Source organism: Capricornis sumatraensis, chromosome 2 (assembly GCF_032405125.1).
Source record: "Capricornis sumatraensis isolate serow.1 chromosome 2, serow.2, whole genome shotgun sequence".
Taxonomy (NCBI): domain Eukaryota; kingdom Metazoa; phylum Chordata; class Mammalia; order Artiodactyla; family Bovidae; genus Capricornis; species Capricornis sumatraensis.
The window spans coordinates 64,758,090-64,782,330 of record NC_091070.1 but is presented as its reverse complement, the minus strand read 5'-3'; the positions used below and the strand labels follow the sequence as shown (position 1 = coordinate 64,782,330).

Below are 24,241 nucleotides of genomic sequence, written 5' to 3'. Positions count from 1 at the left end.
CCTATGGGTGTGTCATTTAATTTGCAGATGTATTGATATTGTAGGAGTGTATACTGAGGCTCAAGGCCTAGAAGTCAGTTATCCACCATCTTGAACCTGGTTGGTTCTCACCAGGTCTTCAATGGCTATCATTCTTTTAAAGGTTGTGCCCTGGCCCTTTCCTGTCTCACAGGGATTTCATGTATATACTGGTTGCCCCTTGAACAAGGTGAGTTTAAACTGGGTGTGTACGGTTATACTTAGATTTTTTTTTTCCCCCAGTGAATACCTACTACAGTACTAACCTAGTCTCTGCCTTGTTAAAGGGTCAACTGTACTTTTCTTCGGGCAAAGATTCTTCGTGGCTACAGAGTTGATTGACTTAATAATATGGCTCTCTATTCTCCATAGTAATTGAAAACACATGCTCTGAAGCAGTCTTGCCTAGGTTTCATCCTTGCTCTACTGTGTGACCTTGCAAAAGTTGCTTAACCTCACTGTTCCTTAGTTTGTACATATGTAAAATGTGGGATTAAATAGTGTTTGCTGTGGTCTTAATGTTTGTGTGTCCTCCCCTCCAAAATTTGTATGTTTAAAATCCAAATTGCAGGATGTTATGGTGTTAGTAGATAGGGCATTTGGTTGATGCTTAAACTATGAGGGTGGAACTCTCATTAGTAGGATTAGTGTCTTATAAAAATGACTCCCAGTTGCTAACTCCTCCCACCATGTGAGGATGCTCCAGCTTTAAATCATAAAGAGGGTCCTACAAGAACTTGTAAAATGCCCAGTCTGGTATTTTGTTATTGCAGCCTTAATGGACTAAGTGTTGTAAGGATTAAATGAATGTGTGTATGTGTATTTATATATATTTTTTGTTTCTAGAATAATGTATGTATAATGCTTTATAAGTGTTAACCATTGTAGTTAGAGTCCTCTCAATCCCCTACCCACTATCTAGACTTTCAAAATGATGAATAAAGATTATTAAAAAGTTAGCTGTCATTTACAAGTTTTTTTGTATATTTAAAATTTTTTTCCTAATAAAAAGTTAAGAAAGTAACATAATGACCCTCCATGTATTATTCACCCAGCTTCAGTGATCATGGCCATTCTTACATCTTCTATAAACTCCCACTCATCTCCTTACTTTCAAATTATTTTAAGGAAAATCCTGCAGACTTTTATTTAAATAGCTTCTTTCTTTATTTGGCTGTGTCAGGTCTTAATTGCAGCACCCAGACTTCTCTAATTATGGCTGATGGGCTCCAGAGTGCTTGGACTCAGTAGTTGCTCCGTGGCATGTGGGATTTTAGTTCCCCAAACAGGGATCAAATCCATGTCTCCTACATTGCAAGGTGGAATCTTAACCACTGAAGCACCAGGGAAGTCCCTGGATCATTTCTTTGGTAAAGACCAAAAAAGCCTTACATCTGTTCGATAGGTCTGATAGATCTGTTACCTATCTTATAAATGCCGAAACAGCTTTAGTGGGGACAGGTAGCTTGCCCAAGGTCACACAGCAAATATATTTTGGGATCAGAAATTGGCTGCTGGAGCTCCTGCTACTCACCACTATGTTAACATGGTCTGAACGGAAGTTTCTACTTGTAAATACATTGGTTACCATGAAAGTCTAATCAAAATATGCCAAAGAGAATTGCAAATTTTATCAAACTGTTAAGAGTACAGTAATGACTGTATAACTCATAGAGAAATTTACATTGTGATTAACTTTAAGAGAAGGAATAAAGTAGGAAACTAACTTGGTAGAATATCTTAATGCAAACTCCTTGCTTTCTGGTATAAACTGAGTTAATACCTTATAAAATCATTCTTATATTGGTCTTGTCAGGAATCGATTTAAGGTGCTATTTCTTCGTTACTTCCTGTCTCTCCATTTTTATCAATGAAGACCTAGATCTCCTGTTAAGTTCTAAGTCCTTTGTTCTTTGTATTCCTTCTTCCCAGTAGTAGTATTTTCTTTTTCTAAATTAGTATAGATATTTTTTAGGTTCAAAATTATTATAAAACAGCTGAAAACCATGATTACTCTGGTCTTTCTAGTTCTTCCTTCCGTTTAACCATCTTTGAGTCTGGAAGATTTCATGGTATTACTATAGAAAGTATCTGAAATTTTGAAATGAGTCATCAGGTAGAGTGCTTAGCTTATATTCTTATATTCAACAGTTCTCATATCTTATTAAGGGACCGTGCATTCAGCAGTAAGACTGTTTACTAGACCATGAACTAACCCTGATTTCAGAGTTGATTCGGCCTTGAATAATCAATCTGGTCTTTATTGACTCAGTCACCTTAGGCAAATTATGTAAACTCAGCCTTAGTTTCCCTACCTATAAAATAGTATAACAGAGATAATATGAATATGAATATATATGAATAACTTAGATGAGTATAGACACATAGTACATGATCTGTGAGCATTTCTTCCTTCCCTCTCCCCCAAGGTTTAATAATAGAAAAGAAGTTAAGAAAGGTAAATTAGGAGTGTACTAGTAAACCCAAATGAACCATAATAAAGAAAATAGGGTGTAAAAGCACCATGAAAAAGCTTACATTTTCATATCAAAGGCACACAAACAGCATAAGATCCCAGGAGCATTGGGAAAAGGACACAGATATTTAACCTATTAGCTTATACCTAAGAAAAGTAAGTTTAATGGGATCTTTGTGTCAAGTGATGTTTCATTTTCCTTCCACTCCCTCTTCTCTAATTCTCCTTAACCTTCTGGATAGCCTTTCCTGATTCCATGAGAAAAACTTCTGGAGATAATAAATATGAGTAAAGCTGTATAGCGCATTCTAGCTCACACCCTGCCTGACACTTCTGAGCAGTTTAGTAAAGGCTAAAAAAGCCTGGGGAGTATTATTCTTTGTCTCTCTTGGGCCTTCCCCTTAACAATTCTGCTTTGTCTCTCTCACTCCCGTTTACTATAAATCATGTGTTCAACACCCTCAAAACTCCAGAGTAGAGCAGTCTTAGGCAGCTCTGTCCTGATACCAGCATGCCAAACATGTGAGAACTGCACAGAAGTCTGTTTCTTGTCTTGTGTGTCATCTGCTCAGGGAGGAACCAAAGAGTACTAGGCAGCACTTTGAGTTCAGTTAAAGGGTGTGTCCTACAAGATGACACCATTGCTGTGCCAGCAGTGACTCTTCGCATCTGCTTCCCAGCTATGTTTGCCTTTTTTTTTTTTCAATCTGCCTTTTTGATAATTAAAGGCAAGACAATGGAATCTTCAAATTTGACAGAGGTCAGTTTTGTATTCAAGCCTCTGTTTGAACCTACATGGAGTTTTGCTCATATTTACTAGGAGAGTAACAAATACTGACTTGTAATTAGCAAGAGTCACCTCTAGGAGTGGAATTAAAAATTACGCAATTGGAGAGATCTGAGCTTCCTTACTCCCCAAATATTTTTCTACCCATAGGATACTACATGGGAAAACCTAATAGGGATATCATTTCCAGGTACTAATTGATTAGTGTGTACTGTTTTTCTTATCACTTTCTGCATTGTGGGGCATTTAGGAGTTTTATATGACAGGGACAGATAACTTTGGAGCATCCTGCCTAGGAAGGACAGGCTATAAAGGTAGCTTGTAGGGGCTCTAGGAAGTAATGGGGAAGCACGAGGCTGCCTGGGAAGGCAGATGGCGGTATTCTAGAAAGGAATAATGTACAAAAGAGATGAGAGGGTACAAAGCAGCTTCCTTTGAAATTGTGTGTAACATGAACATATGTGATTAAAGCTAAAGTTTCATGAACAGTGAGCAAAGTAATAAAGCATGTGGTTCTGTTTATACTTATATCTAATGAATGATCAGTTCTTAATTTAAGAAACACCTTTATATCTTTCTTTAAATTTTGTATTTATTTTTATTTTTTGGCTGTGCTGGGTCACTGTTGCTTGCAGACTTTTCTCTAGTTGTGACAAGCGGGGGGCTGCTCGCTAGGTTGCCATGTGTGGTATGTGGACTTTTCATTGCAGTAATTTCTCCTGTTGTGGAACACAGGCTCTAGGGCGCAGGGGCTTTAGTAGTGGCGGCTCCTGGACTCTAGAGCACAGGCTCAAAAGCTGTGACGCATAGGCTTAGTTGCTTCTTGGCATGTGGGATCTTCATGGATCAGGGATCTAACCCGTGTCTCCTGCATTAGCAGGCAGATTGTTTACCACTGAGCCATCTGGGAAGCCCCTATATCTTGATTCTGTATCTTAGTATATGAACCTTTTGCTAGAGCCACAAGTCGTACTGTGGCACATAAGATGTGAGGTTAAATTTGCAACTATGGCAGTTTAATAATTTTAATAGCAATAATTTTATGAGCATTAATGTCTTTAATCAAGGCTCAAAATCTAAATTAAATCCTGAAATGGTTAGAAAGGACAGTAGAATTATAAACAGAACTCTAAATGTAATGCCTTCCTGTCCTGGGAATGGGATATTATCACTTTTTTAAAGATGGTTCTCATAAAAGTTTTAGTTAGCTATGGACGCTAAAAAAAAAAAGTTTTGGTTAGCTATGGACGCTAAAAAAAAAAGTTTTGGTTAGCTATGGACGTTTTGGTTAGTTTTGGTTTAGGTATAGCTAAAGATCAATATGTGACCAGCAGGCTATTCTAGATCATACGCATGTTATGGCAGTTTTTGATTTGTGGTTCTGTTGTTTATTTGAAGGCTTTGTGCTACTATTATATGTCACTTTGTTTCTAAGATCCACTTAAACACTTTTGAGGGTACATCTTGTTTTTCTACTTATTTGTTCATTCAGCACACATTTACTGGAGTGCCAACTGTCAGATCCTGTTAGGTGTTAGAGGTACAAAGACATAACAAAGTCCTTTCCAAGAGTTCAGTCTAATATATTCGCAGTTAACAAGCCTCTCTGCTCGTCAATGACTGTACTGCGCGGCAGGATTTCTCAACCTCAGCGCTTTGACATTTGGGGCCAGACAATTCTTTGTTGTAGGAGGTTTGTGCCAAGGAGCATTATAGGATGTTTAGCAAGCATCCTTGACTTCTACCAACTAGATTCCAGTAACACTGCTCCTCCCTACCCCCCAACTCTTGACAATCAAAAAATTCTCCAGATATTGCCAGATGTCCCCTGATGATAAATCCAGAATGTGAACCACACTTTTATGTGTCGTTGACAAAAGGCTTTTATATAATTGGTTTTCAACATTTCACTACAAAGCTACCAAAAGTAATAAAAAGAACACAACGTAGATAAGTCACACCGTGCTTATTATTACAGGTGAGGACTCAAAGAGGAATACTATGAACAGTGTATCACTGTTAATAATTAGAAGGCAGGACTCTTGGAATCTTCACCTATTAAAAGTTTTATGTTTCAATTTGGATGTCTATGAGATCACTTCCTGAGTTACTGTGAGTTACTAAGTTAAGTTACTAAGTCTTAGGGACTTCACTAAAATAACAAACCATATAGTAATTGGAAAGGGAGAGTCTACTATTAATAAAAACTAGTTCTTTTCTGAGCTCTTTGTATCAGCATTATCATTTTCTTGTTAATAATGAAAGTATTTCATTTTCTTTGATGAAAAGCTGGAAGACCAGCACATGGTCTTTAGGATGGTCCTTCTGTTCTGTAGGCATATGACTTTGAATATTATTACTTTACTAACGGAATACTACCTGGCTTGGACTTCTTCACCTTATTGCTTTTCCATATTCAAACAATGTACAAAGAACATTCTACAACCAGGAATCCATTTTAATAGCTTCTTTTTTTTTTTCTGTTCTTGGCTTTTATTTTGTGTATTTGTCATAAAATATAATTGATTAACAATATTAGTTCCAGGTATACAGCATAGTGAGTCAGTACTTTTACAGATTGTACTCAGTGGAAAGTTGTTACAAGATAATGGTTATAATTCCCTGTGCTATACAGTATATCCATGTTATTATTATTTTTTTAGTTGATTTTTTTAATTTAATTTTTTATTTTACTATATTGGTTTTGCCATACATTGACATGAATCCACCACGGGTGTACATGAGTTCCCAACCCTGAACCCCCCTCCCACTACCCTCCCCCTGTCATCTCTCTGGGTCATCCCAGTGCACCAGCCCCAAGCATCCTGTATCCTGTATCGAACCTAGACTAGCAATTCATTTCTTACATGATAGTATACATGTTTCAATGCCATTCTCCCAAATCATCCCACCCTCTCCCTCTCCCACAGAGTCCGAAAGTCTGTTCTTTACATCTGTGTCTCTTTTGCTGTCTGGCATATAGGGTTATCATTACCATCTTTCTAAATTCCATATATATGTATTAGTATACTGTATTGGTGTTTTTCTTTCTGGCTTACTTCACTCTGTATAATCGGCTCCAGTTTCATCCACCTCATTAGAACTGATTCAAATGTGTTCTTTTCAATGACTGAGTAATACTCCATAGTGTATATGTACCACAGCTTTCTTATCCATTCATCTTCTGATGGACATCTAGGTTGCTTCCATGTCCTGGCTATTATAAACAGTGCTACGATGAACCGTGGGGTACACATGTCTCTTTCAGTTCTGGTTTCCTCAGTGTGTATGCCCAGCAGTGGGATTGCTGGGTCATAGGGCAGTTCTATTTGTAGTTTTTTAAGGAATCTCCACACTGTTCTCCATAGTGGCTGTAGTAGTTTGCATTCCCACCAACAGTGTAAGAGGGTTGGTTCCCTTTTCTCCACACCTTCTCCAGCATTTATTGCTTGTGGACTTTTGGATCGCAGCCATTCTGACTGGTGTGAAATGGTACCTCTCATTGTGGTCTTGATTTGCATTTCTCTGATATTTAATAGCTTCTTGAAGCTTGTGTTTTAATAATGCCTTCCTTCTCAAAGTAGAGGGACCACTTTCCTATTAGAAATAATGCTTCCCTGAAAGTCCTGAAACCTGAGTTTTAGATTCAGCTCTAGTACTAGCTAACATTTGTTTACCATCTCTCAGTCTTAATTTCTTCACCTGTAAGATGTAGATAGATAGATAAAGTTAGGTTTATTTTATCGTGTTTTCTAGATAAGTATCCTAAATTCCACATTCTTTGCTCAAATAAGCTTGTTTTTGTGTTCTTATTCTTACAGAATATCCACATTTGAGTTTCTGCATCTATCAAGAATTTTAATTGACCATGGATAATCTGTCAGCAGAAGAAATTCAGCTGAGGGCTAACCAGGTTACTGATGAGGTAAAAGTTTTACTTGGAATAGGTCATTAATTCTCTTTCAATTTTCACAGTGGAAGCATGAGAGGACCTTCTTAGAAGACCATTTTGGCCTCTCCCTAGTCTGTTTATATCAAAGAATGCATTTGCCCTTGAGTGCCATTACTGCTAGTTTCTTATTTTGTCAGCTCATCAAAAAACTAAATAAGTGCAAACAATCTGTATGATTTTTTTTTAAAAATAGTCATTACTGAATAGTAACTTAGAACAAAGATAGATAAGAAGAATTCTGGTTGTTTAATTTTAACAAAATTTTCTAATATCTGTGTGATATCCCTGGATTTCTGCTACATTACATTTTTATAAATCCCATTAACTATACTCTTTCAAATTTTCTCTTAAGCATCTGGTAGAAATAAAATAATGAAAATTAAATTAGTAAACTTTATTTTTTGTCTTAAAGAAGGGAGGAATGGATGTGCTAGCAATCTTTAAAAATAAAGTAGCATCATGAATATGGCCTGTGATCAGATTTGGAGGGCGGGGGTGTGCTACATATTTTAGAATGCTAAAACTCTTTTTTTTCCCCTAGTCTCTGGAAAGTACAAGGAGAATCCTGGGTTTAGCCATTGAGGTAAGAAAGTGTTTAATCATCAAGTTAAGTATAGAAACTGTATAGAAGGAATTCTGATAGCTCAGACTGGAATTAATATTGTATCAATAAGCTTTATTATTTGAAATCGGCAATTGTTGAAATTGTCAAACCATGCACTAATGGGCCTTTTTGGCTTTTCGAATTGATAGTATTGGCATATAACGGGGAAAACAATTCACCATGAGTTTGTGACTTAATTATTTGGCCGGGGTGGAGGGGTTAATATGTTAAGGTGTGTTGGTTTGGGGAGGTTAGTTTTTTTCTAATCCTCTGAGAACTTAAGTTTCCAATGTTTCTTCCTTGCCGTTTTTCAGACCTTGTACTTTTTGTTTCTGTTGGTTTGGTTTGGTTGTGCTATCAGCTTTTTCCCCCTTCTTTTAGTCGCAGGATGCAGGAATCAAGACTATCACTATGCTGGATGAACAAGGGGGTGAGTTGCAGTCATTGGCAGGAACTCTTGATTTGATTTAGAATGCCTAAAAGCCTTTTCAAATTAGCCACAGTTAAAATTAATTAAGCCTTTGGGAGTACCTTTCCTTTGTAAGATAAAAGTGATATTTTGCTTCTTTTCTTCTGATTTAATTTATATCATGTTTTGTTGCCTATTTGGGGTGAGAGTCACAATATCCCATTGTCCACCAAGTATTTATTTATTAGGTAGCAGGGCTTATTGTGTGCACTGGTCATTTGTGTCCTGGACATTATGATATTCTTTCATAATTTTCAGAAATCAAGTTACATCCTTGTGGAATTGGAAACTTTGCATTTGATTTGGCCCTGAGCAATCTGGTCTAGTTTTTATTCATCTTAGGACAGTCTTTAGGTTTTGAGCCTATTCAGTAATAGAAATGCTAGGAATCTGGTCTAGTCAGGCCTACACCAATCCTCACATGCTCCTGTTATACAAATTTCTTTAGAACAAACCTTTCCACATTCAGAGGCCAGATGCCCTAGGATCAGTATGTGAAAGACTTTTAAATTCTGGACAGCATATAATACCATCTGGCCCTGATATAGTCACTGTGATGAATTGTTTGTGTATTCGAGGTTAAAGTTTGGTCTTCCATTATACTAATAATAGCACTTTCCAATTGGCAGCATTAATGTAACATAAAATTTAACTTCCACAACTTATTCTTAGAACAACTAAAACGCATAGAAGAAGGCATGGACCAAATAAACAAAGACATGAGAGAAGCAGAGAAGACTTTAACAGAACTCAACAAGTGCTGTGGCCTTTGTGTATGCCCATGTAGTAGGTGAGTTGATAAATCAAAATCTTTTTCCAATAAATCTAAAATGAGAGTATCACCCTCAGAACCCCCCTCTTAGCCCCCAGGAAGTGTTCCAGGGCCTAAGTAAAGAACTTGGTTAGATCAACTTAATCTCTTTCTCCTTCAGGCATATCAAACTTTTTATGTAAATGGGAACACTCACTGAAAACCGTCACTTAAATTTGATCAATCTTTCAATCAAGTCCCAATTACATTTTAAATAATACATGAAAAGGTTGGGAAATATCCATCTGGATAATACATAGCAGGATGAAATTAGTGTGTTTTCCTTTCAAATAAGGAGAATTAATAAAACATATATTCTGTGGTAGGCATATGAGGGATGGCCAAGGAAATAAAGGACTTGGATCTTGGCATCAAAGGACTTAGCATGTGGTTGGATAAATGAGACAGAATAGCAGAAAGTAGAAGCTATAGAAATCTAGTGCTAGATCTATGATATCAGTGGAGGCCAAGGGTACAGAACTACTAAAAGTTAGTTTGGAGTTCATCTTATAGGAGAGAGTGGACTTGAGTTGGGCTCTGAATGATTAGAAAGATCTGGATGGGCCTGGCAAAAGTGGGAAGACATTTCCTGTGGAAGATTTAATGTAAATAAAGACTACAGAGGAGCCTGACTCAACTGTACTACATGATTCACATTGAGAAGAAGTGAAAAATAAGACATAAGTAGGCAGTAAAGGAACTTGAATGCCAGCCTAGGGGGTTGATTGATTGGAGTGGAGGCTATAACTGCACACCAGGAGACCAGTTAGGAACGTTTTGTAAACTAGGCCTGTGAGCTGTAACCTTATCATTAAGATTAGAGAGAAAAGTATAAGTCGGATTCTCTTTAAATCAACTAAAAGAAAGAAAGTCAAGTCAAGTCTCTCAGGGATGTCCAACTCTTTATGGCCCCATGGACTGTAGCCTACCAAGTTCCTCTGTCCATGGAATTTTCCAGGCAAGAGTACTGGAGTGGGTGGGATCGAACCCGGGTCTCCTGCATTGCAGGCAGACCTTTACCAGCTGAGCCACCAGGGAAGCCAACTGATTGTGTGTCAAATGTGAAGAAAGAAACATCAAAGAAGGCTGAGGATTTGAAGCCTCTAGTAAACTAGGAAATGAGAAGTCTTCAAATATTTGTGTATAGTGTATGAGATAATACTTGACAAAAAAAGAATTCATTCATTTTAGTGACTTTATTATTAATATTTCAATTCTCTCTTTAATCTTGAATAAAACAACCTCCATGTGTTGACAAATAATATGTTTATTCAGACAAAGATGAGAAGTCATCCCTCAACTTTGAACTTCACCTTTGGCCAAAATGACATTGTCTGGAGATTAAATGACTATCTGTTCTGCTGAGCATATTCACTTTTAAAAGAGCTTTGTAACTATCCAGTTGTCTCAGCCACCGTGATAAAGCAAGACCAAGATACAAAGGTTTACAGACTCAGCATTTTTTACTCCTCTAAAGGAATTAGGAATGGAGGAGCATTTGTTTTGTCATACTTTCAGTTAAGTGTTTCCATGTGACAATATTCTCTGTACTATTTGTACCTGAGCAAATATAGTTAAATTATTTATTGGTCAGCTTTAGTGTTTGGGCATAAGAAACTAAGAAAGACAAGTCTGTTGACCTGTTTAGACCTTGGTTGGCTCTCCAAAAGGGTATATTTTAATAGCAATTACCTATAAATCAGGGTTTAACATATTAAGCAAACAAGTTAGAAACACACAGACTTTTTTATCTAAACTCTTAACTATGGTTTTCACACTCACTTATGCTTTTGTCCTATGTTCTGGGTATGCTCTTGGAAGAGTTCAGGGGGAAAAAACAGTACATGAACTTCCTTGAGATAGGTATTAAGAGAAAAGCAAAGAAGAGGAAGTTCCCTCTAGAACCTAGAGCAAATTATTTCTGAATAAATCCTGAGATGGTCTGATATCATAGAAAGTGGGAAATGGATCTATAGAAGTATTATTTTTATTTTTCTTTGTGTACCCAGCCAAACATGGGCAGGATTTTCTTGGACAGTAGGGAGAGTATGTTCTTAAAGCAGTCCATTCTCAGCCTCTAACATCAGCAGAGCCCTTTCCTAATGGGTCAGGAGAAGAAAGCTCTTCATAACATATGGAATCAACAGGCTTCTATAACAGAACAGTTGTTCCTTGAAGAGAAGAGAGTAGAATTTCAATTTAAAGACTGATTTTAATTGCCTTCCTTTCACCCATTTCTCCTTTCTACTGTTGAGACCTTGCCCTCTATGATATCTCTTTCACTCTTGCCAGGGGCATGATCTTTCTAAGCTTATCTGCTAATCTATTTCAGTTAGACTTATCATATAAATAGCCATAACATGAGCTTCTCAAGGCAGAGACAGGATCTTAGTTTTCTGTATAAAGCTAGTACTAATTGTGGTACTAGTAATAACAGTTCAGGTCCATAATCTCTTATCTGCCATTTAGAAATCTAAAAATTTCTGAAAGCCAAAGGTTTGTTTTTAATTAGGCTACAAGATGTAACCTGAACTGAAGCTGTTTAATAATCTATCCCACTTAATGTAATGTTAATCTCTTTCACTGCAGAAATATTGATCTATGTGATTATGTGGTACTGCTCAAGATGTCTCTCATCCAGAGGTTTGGATGAGATTTGTGATCCTATATATTAATTTAGGTTCTTACTGTCCTGAACACTTGAAATGTAATCCTCACAGTAACCTTAATATGAGATAGTTTCTCTTATTATCACCATTTTACATATGGGGAAACAGAGGCACCAGAATGCTATGCTAGCAAGTGGAAGAGCTGAGATTCAAAACCAGGTGGAGCCCTAGTTTTTAACTGTATGATGCTACATTGCTTGACTGGCAAGAAAAGATTGAAGCTTTTTGTTGCTACTATTGTTAGATGTATTGCTATCTAGAAAATGTCTTCAGTAGATTTGTTCTTTGAGATTTCTTTTGTTCACTGGTATTCATTGAAGCCATGTGAACAGATCTTTTTCTAATAAAACATGGAAATAGCTTCCCTTAACAGAACCTTGTATTATAAGAGAAGGAAATTTTAATTTTAGCTCATTCTTTTTAAAGGACTACTAGAATTTAAAAACAGACTACCAGGATTAAACTTTAAAACTGTGAATAAATGCCATTCTTTTAGCTTGCTGCTATTTGAATCCTAAAAGCAAAAAGCACAGATCCTTATTAAAAATGTTATGTGTTTGTCAATAACTTGTTTTTTTGTTTTGGCCTCACCTTGTGGCTTGCAGAATCTTAGTTCCCTGAGCAGGGATTGAACTGTGGTTTCTAGCAGTGAAAGTGCTGAGTCTCCTGGACCACTGGGAAATTCCCTTTGTCAGTAACTGATAAGTCAAAATCCTAACTAACAAGAGTTTAAAAAGAGGCAGGTTTAAAATGGGACTTCTTTGGTGGCTCAGACGGTAAAGCATCTGTCTACAACGCGGGAGACCTGGGTTCGATCCCTGGGTTGGGAAGATCTGCTGGAGAAGGAAATGGCAATCCACTCCAGTGCTATTGCCTGAAAAATCCCATGGACAGAGGAGCCTGATAGGTTACAGTCCATGGGGTCGCAAAGAGTCGAACACGACTGAGCGACTTTACTTTCACTTTTCACTTTCTCAGAATTGTAAACTGCCTAATGTCCCAGTTTAACCATTGTCAGACAAAGCTGTCTTTTGTCTTAACTTGCCTCTTTGCATTCTGTGCTTATATTGCCAAACATAATGGCACATAGTTTCAAGACAGGTTGGTATTTCTGGGCAACCTTACTAGAGAAGTTGAAAGTTGGTACTACAGGTTTTATACTATTGAATCTTAAGTCATATTACGGTATAAAGATTCAGCTCTGATTTGTTAAAATAAATATTGAATTACTGTATTTTAGTCAACGTATGAGTGATTCCTTCATTCTACTCACTGGAGATACAAAATGTTGAATATTTTGCCTTCTTTTCATGTTAATTCTCATAATTTTAGGGCAGAATATCATTATTCAGACATTCTTAGGAATAATGAAGTATACACTGGTTTAAATAGTTTTCTTGTTTTTCTTTTTATCTAGATTCTCAGATGTTGGTTGTTTCTATGAAATCAGGCAGGAATTTAAATGCATTATGTTTTGAAAACTCTAAACCTGCTTCTGTTCTGTTTGAATGGCATTCACTACTTCCTGTATTTCATTCTCTCACTTAATCTCTTCCTTTCTAATCTGCTTACTAAAAATGAAGATTTAACATCAGAAGCTGAGCTCAGTAACTCATCAAAGGGAACTGTAAGATGCAGTCTTGTGGCGCAGTTTGGGCTGTTAACCTGCTGTCTAAAGGTGATGCTTCAGATGACTTTTCTGTGCATGTGCATGGATTTTGTGAATGGTGGAGACTCTAAAAGCTGTGCAGTGCTGTGTAATGTAAAGTGAATTTGTTCTTGATGAGTGCGGTTTGCCAGAAGATTGGATTGACAAGATCTTAATTTATAATAACATCCTTTGACTAATGGTTCTGATACCAAGTTTTTGCTAAAAAAAAATTTAAGATTATAAAACTAAAAACACCCCTAAAATTTCCTAAGAAGTTTTAAATAGGTTGATCTTTATAGAGAATTGCTGCATTCTAGTTCTGATCAAAGGTAAGGGGATTCAGTCTAAATACATGGACTTTGATTTCAGCTTCCTATCTTGTGTTAGGTTTTCCTATTTTCTGGCTCCAGAATCAAGATTTCCTCAGTTAGAATATTGCTTCTAATGATTTTGGATTCCCCATGATTTAGGTCACTACCAAATTGGGAATTAATTGCCAAAGTAAGTCATCTTAAATGCCATTTGGAACAAGGGGGGTATAAATTTAAAATGTTACCATATCTAGTATCTCCTTTTAAAAAATAAAGGTATGCCTTCTTTATATGTTCCATGATACCTTTTATGTCATATGTTAGCTTGCTCTGGTTTCATATTGAATTAATGCAGAGCTAACCAATCTTAACTTTTTATGGAAGTTAACCCTCTAGTTAGCCTACTGCTTACTGTAATATTTGACTCCTTAATTTTGGATCTTTATGGTAACTTTGAAGATCATAGTTCAATGTTAGAAAATTGTTTGATTTCTACCCTTTGTTTCTTGCTCTTCTTTTTCTTTTTTCTTGTAATCTGATCACTCCCCACACATGCACACCCTTGTAATCGTTACAATTGGTATTTTAAAAAAATATTTATTTGGCTGCATCGGGTCTTAGTTGCAGCACATGGGGTCTTTGTTGAGTCATGTGAGATCTTTCATTGTGGCACATGGAATCTCTACCTGTGTCTTGCAGGCTCCATGGGCTTCAGTAGTTGGCATGTGGGATTCCATGTCCTCTGCATTGCAAATCAGATTCTTAACCACTGGACCACCAGGGAAGTCCCACAACTGATATTTGTTTGATCTCTTTTCTCTTTGGTATGAAAGAATTATAGCTAATATTGTGCTTTCTTTTTGCTGTTTTTGTTAGTACTAATGTTGACAATCAAAGCTCAAAAAAGAAATTATTAAAGTTATTGCATTCAGATTTATAGCATCTTCCTAAATTAGGGAATATTTCAAATTCTTATTTTAATCATGCCCTTTTTGAATGTGATATTTATCTGAAAAAAATGTGGTACTTAAAGATTATTAATTGGGCTTCCCTGGTAGCTCAGACAGTAAAGAATCTGCCTGCAATGCAGGAGACCTAGGTTTGATTCCTGGGTCAGGAAGATCCCCTGAAAAGGGAAATGGCAACCCACTCCAGTATTCTTAGAGAATTCTGGAGAATTCCATGGACAGAGGAGCCTGACAGGCTACAGTCCATGAGGTTGCAAAGAATCAGACATAACTGAGTGAGTAACACAACAAAGATTATTAAAGTCTTCAAAACTGATAGTCGAGGTAAATCTAACTTTCTAGATGGGAGTTCTTACTTACATTAAAATCTACCACAAATTTGCTTAAGCATTTTATTATGAAATCTAATTTTTTTCCCAGAGGGGCTGTTAATTTTGTTATGCAGAAGAGTTTTGTTGCAAATCAGAACAGTTTCTTTCTTACTGTAGACCAGAAACAACCCTGGCCCCATTATCTTTTTATATAGCTATATTCCAGTTATTTTCAGCTGGTTGTAGATCTCAAAGCTCAGGAATGGTAATGGGTGAGAAGAATAAACATGGCAGTTGGTAATTTGTGCACTTAAAGCAATGAACTTTTAAACTAAGGATCAGATTGAGGTTGAAATGAAAGAACAAAAATATGTCTAAAAATATATACATATATTTTTCTAATGCTTACAGAATAATTTTACATCAATTATCAACAGCTCTGTGAATTAATAAATATTGTTATTAGTTTTATATATAAGAAAAAGATGCTCAGAGATGGAAGTTTGCATGAGACTCTATAGCTACTGAATGACAGGTCTGGGATTAGAATTCAAGTCAGTTCAGTTCAGTTCAGTTGCTCAGTCGTGTCCAGCTCTTTGCGACCCCATTAATTGCAGCACGCCAGGCCTCCCTGTCCATCACCAACTCCCAGAGTTCACCCAAACTCAAGTCCATCGAGTTGGTGATGCCATCCAGCCATCTCATCCTCTGTCATCCCCTTCTCCTCTTGCCCCCAATCCCTCCCAGCATCAGAGTCTTTTCCAGTGAGTCAACTGTTCGCATGAGGTGGCCAAAGTATTGGAGTTTCAGCTTTAGCATCAGTCCTTCCAAAGAACACCCAGGGTTGATCTCCTTTAGGATGGACTGGTTGGATCTCCTTGCAGTTCAAGGGACTCTCAAGAGTCTTCTCCAACACCACAGTTCAGAAGCATCAGTTCTTCGGTGCTCAGCTTTCTTCACAGTCCAGCTCTCACATCCATACATGACCATTGGAAAAACCATAGCCTTGACTAGATAGACCTTTGTTGGCAAAGTAATGTCTCTGCTTTTGAATATGCTATCTAGGTTGGTCATAACTTTTCTTCCAAGGAGCAAGCGTCTTTTAATTTCATGGCTGCAATCACCATCTGTGGTGATTTTGGAGCCCCCCCCAAAATAAAATCTGACTGTTTCCGCTGTTTCCCCATCAATTTCCCATGAAGTGATGGGACCAGATGCCATGATCTTAGTTGTCTGAATGTTGAGCTTAAGCCAACTTTTTCACTCTCCTCTTTCACTTTCATCAAGAGGCTTTTTAGTTCCTCCAATTTACTATAAATCTTGTGGCTTAGAAAAATCCTTGTGTATACATTTGCTTCCTCCAGATTAATTCCTCAGTGTCCCAGTACGTAGAAATACTAAGGTAGACTACCAGAGTAATTTAAAATATTCCTTCTGCAACAGATTGGAAGTCTCTTAGTGTTTCTCTTCCCTGGTTGGGCAGCTGAGTGACCTATTGAATTTAAATAAATCCATAGTGACAATAGAAGATTCCTTGGCTCCACCTCATACAAACTGAAATAGAATCTTCAGAATGTAGCCTATTTACCTGTGTTTTCAAAATCATCCAGTTCACTTTGGAGCTCAGTCAAGTTTGGGAAATAGTACCTTTTAAGGCACTTAAGACCTTTTGAAGGAAGGCAAATTAATTAAATCATTATTGTTTTTATTAGATACACAGCTGCCTGACAGTGCCCTCAAAAACAGGTATCTTTTAGGGTTTTACAAATCAGTGGGAGAAACTCCATGGTAACAGCATGTGGCAGGATCTTAAGCAAGCCTTATTACCTGGAATACAGGTGCTGAAAAGGGATGATGATATGCCATCAACAACATATAAAGATCACTGCTTTGTAAACATACAGAACATGTCATAAATGCTTAAAGAAAGCAGTATAGCTTTTTTTCCCAATCCATTTGAAAATAAATATGAAAATTCAATTGAAGTCAGCTTTTTGCACCTTTTCCCTTTGATATTTGAAGAATATCTTCAAAGATCCAGTCCTCTTAAGAAGGAAGAGTTTGATAACCAGTCTGATTTTGTTTTAAATTATGCTTTTATTGAACCTTTCATAATATTATATTAAAACAATCTGTTTGTACTTTATGCCCCTTATATCTAATTGAAAGAAGAACTCTCAGAAGTTGAAGGAATTTCAAATATCATTTTTTTTAAGGTTGAGGAGGTTGGAACTCATGTATATCTTTTGTTAGACCAAGAGCCCACAAATCCTGTCCCAGTCCAGTGCTTATGTGCTGACTCTCCGAAGCACAGTGTCTTATTCTTTAGTGACAGTTTGAATTCCAGCCCTCATTATTTAACCTGTTTTACAATATGATATCCTAGTAAGAGTCCCACTTATATTATTTCTATTAATGTTTCTGGTTAACTTTCTGATAAACCTATATCCTGTTTATTTTGCTTAGTTACTATTACACTGCTTTAAATTTTGCCTGAGAATTTAGATAACATGTATCTTGTTAGCAAAGAATACATGTAAATGGGTTTTCTACTGAACAGAAATTATATATAAATATTCATTTAAATAATTTGTATCCCCCCTTGTTCCAGGAAGGATTTAACATGGCTTATTACTAACCAAATAGATTGATTAATTAAACATATAGTACCCTTTCTTTAGCACTAGGTCTAAGATCCAGTTCTTGGTTTGCCAAAAATGAATTCTCACATGATCCTATTAAGGAAGGACCCATGACTTTCCTGAAATCTTTCTGTTTTTGCAATTTCAAAACTTCCTCATTAATGTATCATGGAATAAATCAGAAACCAACATATCCATATACTGCTTTTTGTTTATAGAAAAGAAGAAACTAAAATTGTGTGAGTGGAAACTTTACATAGCCAAGTAATCAGTAAAAAAAGTTTTGTGTTTTTTGTAATAGCCACTTAAAAGTCATTTTACCAGGTTCCTTTTCTTGCCATTTATACCAATTTAAGTAGCAAATTCCATGGTAAAATTCTGACTTTGGCTAATTTTTGGTTATATCAGTTAATCTAAAGCATATACTTTTACTTCTAAGAGGTTTGGATCTAGGATCAATTTTTATTAAGGTGGATAAGTAAACGCTTAAATGAAAAAGCCCTAAACCAAAGGAGACAACTGTGACTGGTAACAGTGTGGCCAAGTTACTCATTCATTATCTGTTCAGTTTGGAAATAATTTGTGCCTTTCTTCATGATGTTTGTTAAGAAAACTTTTTTTTTTTTTTTAAGAATTTAATGTAACAATTCTAAATTTAAAAAATGGGTCAGGTGGAACTATTACAGTCTAAGTAAGTGGGCAGCTGAGGTCTTAGTACTGCCCATTCTCTCTCTTTCATCCCTCATCAACCTCTGAGATGCTTCTAAGAAACCCTTAAGGCATCCCAGAACATCTTTCCTAATTTTTTTCTAGTGTCCTTTAACCTTTTTTCTGGAGAGTGTCAGAGGCTAGGGGAACCTGAAGAATCAAATAATTACATTTTGCTACTTAATAACTACTCAGTGAAGAGTTGGTAAAAGTATTTTAACCTTCAAAAATTTATTTTTAATGTTGGTGGGCTTACACAGTTCATCTTTTTTCTCCCCTAGATTGTGATGGAGCATGGTATAGATAATCTAGATCTAGCTGCATGTAACTTTTATGCTAAGGGTGCTACGGCATCCCCAAGGTAACAAGCACTTATGATGATATTTCTCCCTCTCCTTTTTGGTATCTCTACACTCCTGACTCTTACATAGGACAAAGAACTTTGAGTCTAGTAAAGCCTATAAAGCAACATGGGGTGATGGTGGAGACAACTCTCCTAGCAATATAGTATCTAAGCAGCCAGGCCGAGTGACAAATGGTCAGCCTCAACAAGCGACTGCAGGAGCAGCCAGCGGGGGATACATTAAACGGTATGCTAGCTGTTCGCAATATTTTTACCCTTTTCCTGAAGGAATGTCTCTCTCTGGAGGTTGGGTGTATTTATCTATGAACTGTAACTTATCAGTTAGAAATAGCATTTATTCTTTTTTGGAGGCGGGGGTGATAGTTGGTTTTTTCATGGTCTTTTTTTTTTGGCTGCAAAGCATGTGGGATCTTAGTTCCCCAACCAGGGATTGAACCTGGGCCCCCTGCAGTGGAATCTCTGAGCTCTAACCACTGGACCATCAGGGAACTCCCTTATTCCGTTTTAAAATTTGCCTTCTGACAAAATGGTGACTGGGATTATTGACCTTAAATGATGGATTAACTTTTCTTTATAAAGTACTTTACAAATTATTCAGGTAGTCATGTTTTATTTCTGTAAATAAGATGTGATTAAAATGTATCATTTAGAGTAGGAGTTGGCCAGATCCCTGTAAGGATATCCCTGTAAAGGGTCAGATAGTAAATATTTCAGGTTTTCCAGGCCATAGAGTCTGAGTCATAACTACTCAATTCTGTTGTAGGGTAAAATCAGGTAATGGGCCACATTTGACTTTGAGCCAGAATTTTACAACCCTATTTTTAGAGCAGTGGTTCTTTAGACTTAAGTGTGTATCAGAATCATCTGGGAGGTTTAGTGAAACAGACTGCTGGGGTCCCTTCGGGAGATCTGGAGTAGTCTAAGAATTGGCATATTTCCATATCTAACAAGTTCCCAGGTTATGCTGGGAATTACACTTTGAAAAACCTGCATTCTAAAGTCATTTCTTCATCTTCTGTTAAATGGCTTTAAGACATTGTTATCTCTTGAATCAGCCTTTCCATTTTCACTATAGAATGTTTCCCAAGAATGGTAACCTGCATCTGTTTGGGTCTAACAGTTGCTGCTGTCAATTTGTTTATTTTTACAAAAACTAAATCCAGACTCAGTCCATGTATAATTCACCCAAAAGTACTGAGTTAAGTGTCTTTTTGTAATAGTATAACAAATGATGCCAGGGAAGATGAAATGGAAGAGAACCTGACTCAAGTGGGCAGTATCCTAGGAAACCTAAAAAACATGGCTCTGGACATGGGCAATGAGATTGAAGCTCAAAACCGACAAATAGATCGGATCACAGAAAAGGTAAGAGCTTCTTACTGCCACAGGAAAATGGCAGTATGTACAGTACCTTTGTGCCAAACGACATCGAGTACAGTGTTCAGTAATAGACATCTGTGCTATGTACTCTCAGGGAGAACAAGGATAAGATTCTGTCCCCACCGGCCTTACAGTTTTGATGAGTTTCTAACATGTTGAAAAACAACAGTCAGGTCCTCCTATCTCTTACTTAGTTGGTTCATTTTATTTTCTGTTAAAATTTTTATTTTGCCTGAGCTAAGTAGTTCTGTTGAACTACTAAGCAACTAAAATAACTTTATTGTTGGTTCATTTTGAAACCAAGACCTTGGGATCAACTGGTTTTATTTAAAATTCATGAAAATTAAATTTATTAAGAATAATAAAATTTCACCCATGAAACTCACAATCTCTTCTAACCTCTCTGTGAGCTGTCAGGGTGTTTTGTTTGCTGTCTTTCCCCTGAATGAGCGGGTTAGCTTTTGGAATTTTATTGTGTTAGCTAGTAACAAATTAGTAAATTCCCAAATCCTCATCTCATGAGTCAGTAGGTAACAATCAGTTCTGCGGAATGGTTCTTGTAGGGTGGACACACAAAAACAAGAGAGAGTCCTGTGAATAGCAAAAAAAGTGTGGTTGCTATTTTTTACTCCATATGATCTAAAAGATGCTGAAATTAAACCATGTTCAGTGTTTGGTAGTGTCACAACTTCTTGTGACTTCATTAAAATCTCAGTATACTTTAAAGACTGGGGTTTCTCTGTGGAATAATTTATGATGGATTTCACTCAGGCAAAGAGTGGTTCATCAGATATTTTCAATGCTGTTACGTGGGTGTAGGCTACATATTACCCATCGTTTTCATTTACAGATTGATGTGGATGGCAGTACATTTGTTCCAGAGATCTTGGGGTATATTATTTCAGTCTCTGGGTTAGATCTAGGGTAACTCCAGATGAGATTTCTATGGTTTGGCTCAGGGGACTCCCACAGGATCCAGACCTATAGCAGAGAAGAGTATTCTTATATTTTCATTGCATCTAAATGCAATTGACTGTAAGATGCATCTTAGTTTCAGACACGTTAAACTGTGAAGAAAGATGTTACAGAACTCACGAAATATTAACACGTTCTTCTGTTATATCTTTGTCGTGTTTATACACCCACGTTTTTTCAGATGCATTTGATATTCTGTCACTTCTTGCCCAAAATGAGTTTTGTAATGTGACTTTGACTATTTGCTGAATTTTCTCAGTATGTCAGTTACTCTCAGTATATGAAATTTAATGCTTATTAGAGCAACTTAACCTTGTCAAATAATACTGGTATCTTTTTCTTTTTTTTCCAGGCTGATACCAACAAAGATCGTATTGACAATGCCAATGCCAGAGCAAAGAAACTCATTGACAGCTAAATCTACTGCTATACTTCTTTATCATTTATTTACTTCCTTAGCTCCTCCTTCAGAGTCATCACCTTTCAAGAGTTTGAAATTTTGGTTCCACACTCTTCTAATCAGGAGGTGTGGAAGAAGATCTAGGAGTAACAGTCCCCAATTTAAAAAAAATTTTTCTCATTTTCCCTTGAGGGTATTCTTAGTCTTCCGTCTAGCATTTTCTTTCTCAGTCCATACAGTTAGGTTGATTTTCATACATCGTTTATAGTTTTATTTTTCATCCTCTCCGTTTACTTTAGCAGGTTCTTCTGCTTTCAAAATTTGGAAGCATTGCCAAAGACAGCCACGTGAAAGGAAGCTGGAGGCAGCAGGGGCAAGCACAGGAGGGGAGGCAAGAGATAAGAGGTTGTTACCTCAGTAGAACCTACAGACCCTAAAGCCAAAAGTGGCATAACCACAGTGAATATCTAGTAGGGTTTAATTTTTATTTTAAGTTGCAGTTATTGCCAGTTTAGGCCAGTGCTTGGTTTTGGAGCCCGGGTACACAATGTTTTTGTTATGCATCACAACTTTGCCACCTCTGCTCCAAAAAAGAACAGAATGAGCTTTTTTAAAGTAAGCTTAATTTCTGAACTCTTGGTGATTCACCTTTGTACATAGATTCTATGATCCATTTCATATTGCACATATAGGAACACATGGTATAAATGAGTAGCTTTATTTTCATATTATTAATAGTATCATGGTCCCATTACAGGCCTATTAACCTCATAAATTTGTCATTAGTCTTTGAGGAAAAAATGTGTAAATATGAATGTATAACATGAGAATTTCTCTCTACAGCAGGGCTTAAATTTTTTTGGAAAAGTTTGACAAAGTGTATCACATGAATTCAGATTTACCTCAATGCCACAAATTATGTTTAGATAGGAAAAAAAACTTATTTTGATCTCAGGTAGAAAACAGTTAGATTGCTTTGAGTTCTATGTAGTTTTAAACTTTTTTTAAACTAGAATTTATTCTGTTTAAATAATTTAGAAGATTATGCCTTTGGTTTACTTATTGATGATTGCACTATCACTCTCTTGTACTCAACTTCCAGAATCACATTTGTTTATGTGTTATAAGAATCTTACCGGTATTTGTCACTTTTATTTAAAAACTAGCTTCTGCACACTTCAAGGCTATTAATGTCGATTGGTTTGACAAATAACTACTGTTTGATCCTTACAATTAAATTTTGTAACTAATGGAATTGTTTTTTCAAATAGGTAATATGCTTCTGTGACTGCTTTGGGGGGATGGGAAGCCGTAATTTTGTCAGCTTTAATTTGACAAACTGAATAAAGCAAAGGTCCATAAATCAAATGGCACTGCCACAAAGAGCTGACTTTAGCACCCTTCCCACGCTTACTGGAAATATAGGACTTCCGCATCTGTGATTTGTCATGAGGTTCATTTTAATCATTACTAGTCTTTTATTCATTTGATCTTAAATATACAAGCGACTGAAAGTGTTGTGGGTGAATACCACAGCCTACTTCTTGGAGGAGATAGTTAACATGGGAAACTTTCAAAGGCTGAAAGGAAAATATTTAAAGCAAGATTTTAATTAGGCCTTCAGAAATGCCACATGCTGAAAGGAACAGTTTGGCAAGTAGTAGTAAATGTGTAAAGTAAGAAGGTATAAAACACTGTAGGCTGTTCTTTACATAAATGCCCTTCCTAAAAGCATTAAAAAAATTTTTTTTAATGCTATTACAGCCAAAGGAAATTGTTCTGAAGATACCAATATGCTGTTCCAACAGTATATAATTGGTTAAAAGTGTAAGCTAAGGCTCCAGATTGTCTGGATTTATGCTGTAGCTCTGCCACTTGCTGGCTGAGTGACTGTAAAACCATTTCTGTGCCTCCATCTCCTTGTGTGTAAGGAGGGATTAATGATTTCTACCTCATAGCATTGCTGGGAAGACTCAGTGTGTAATGCATGTAAAGCACTTAGAGCATTGCCCAACAAATGTAGGAGCTTATTTCATTAGACTGCTGATAACCGCTGTTCTATCTAGAGTGGAGCTCTTTTTGGGTCAAGGACCTCTTTGTGAATTTGATGAAAGATAACACAGCCTGTCTCTCCAGAGGAATAGACACACAAGCATACACATGTGAATCAGGAATAAATGGGTCTTGAAAGCCCATCCGTGGATCCAAGATGACATACTTTTCCAAAGCTTCTGCTACTGAGAAGAAAGGAATGAGAACCTAGAAATCGGGCTCGTAATACACTAGGAATAGAAGCTGTTGACCTGAAGTTTTCTCCTGTAATAGTCTGGAAACTTGTTTCTGTTACTTTTGAAAGCTAGTAACTGAGATGGTTAGCACAAGCTCTGGAGTCTGACCATCTGGGTTCAAGTTTTGGTTCATTTACTAGTTTTGTGACCTTGAGCATAAAACTGACCCATAATGAAGGAGTTAAACGGTATCCTCCAGTGAACTTAATTTTTTGTTTAATGGTTAGCTCCCTCTTCAGGTTTCTAGTCTTCTAATGACAGTGATCTTTATCCCCTATAGTTGTGCCGGTTTTTTTTTTCTTCCTTCACACTTTTAATTCATTCTTCATTACCACATTTCAACTCTTGTATGTATTATGAATCTCCCCATAATTTTAACTTCAGCTTCCCAGACATCTGATACTCAATTGCACTCAGAATTAGTTTCATTAAATGCTATTCTTTAGCATTTAAAGGG

General features: G+C 36.7%; 1 protein-coding gene across 3 annotated transcripts in view; it reads left to right on the top strand.

Annotated features, from left to right (window-relative positions):
• SNAP23 (synaptosome associated protein 23) overlaps window positions 1-23,504 on the top strand; it is a 41,118-nt gene extending 17,614 nt beyond the window's left edge. For 2 of the 3 annotated variants that reach the window (XM_068963721.1, XM_068963722.1), the window contains exons 2-8: window positions 7,103-7,206; window positions 7,775-7,816; window positions 8,219-8,267; window positions 8,979-9,096; window positions 18,809-18,967; window positions 19,962-20,106; window positions 21,449-23,504. In XM_068963721.1, coding sequence (XP_068819822.1) covers window positions 7,150-7,206; window positions 7,775-7,816; window positions 8,219-8,267; window positions 8,979-9,096; window positions 18,809-18,967; window positions 19,962-20,106; window positions 21,449-21,514 — 636 coding nt within the window. In that variant the 5' untranslated portion in view covers window positions 7,103-7,149 and the 3' untranslated portion in view covers window positions 21,515-23,504. Of the gene's footprint in view, window positions 1-7,102; window positions 7,207-7,774; window positions 7,817-8,218; window positions 8,268-8,978; window positions 9,097-18,808; window positions 18,968-19,961; window positions 20,107-21,448 lie in introns of those variants that run through there. The other variant, XM_068963723.1, reaches the window with a different exon arrangement.
• The last annotated feature ends 737 nt before the right edge of the window (window positions 23,505-24,241 follow it).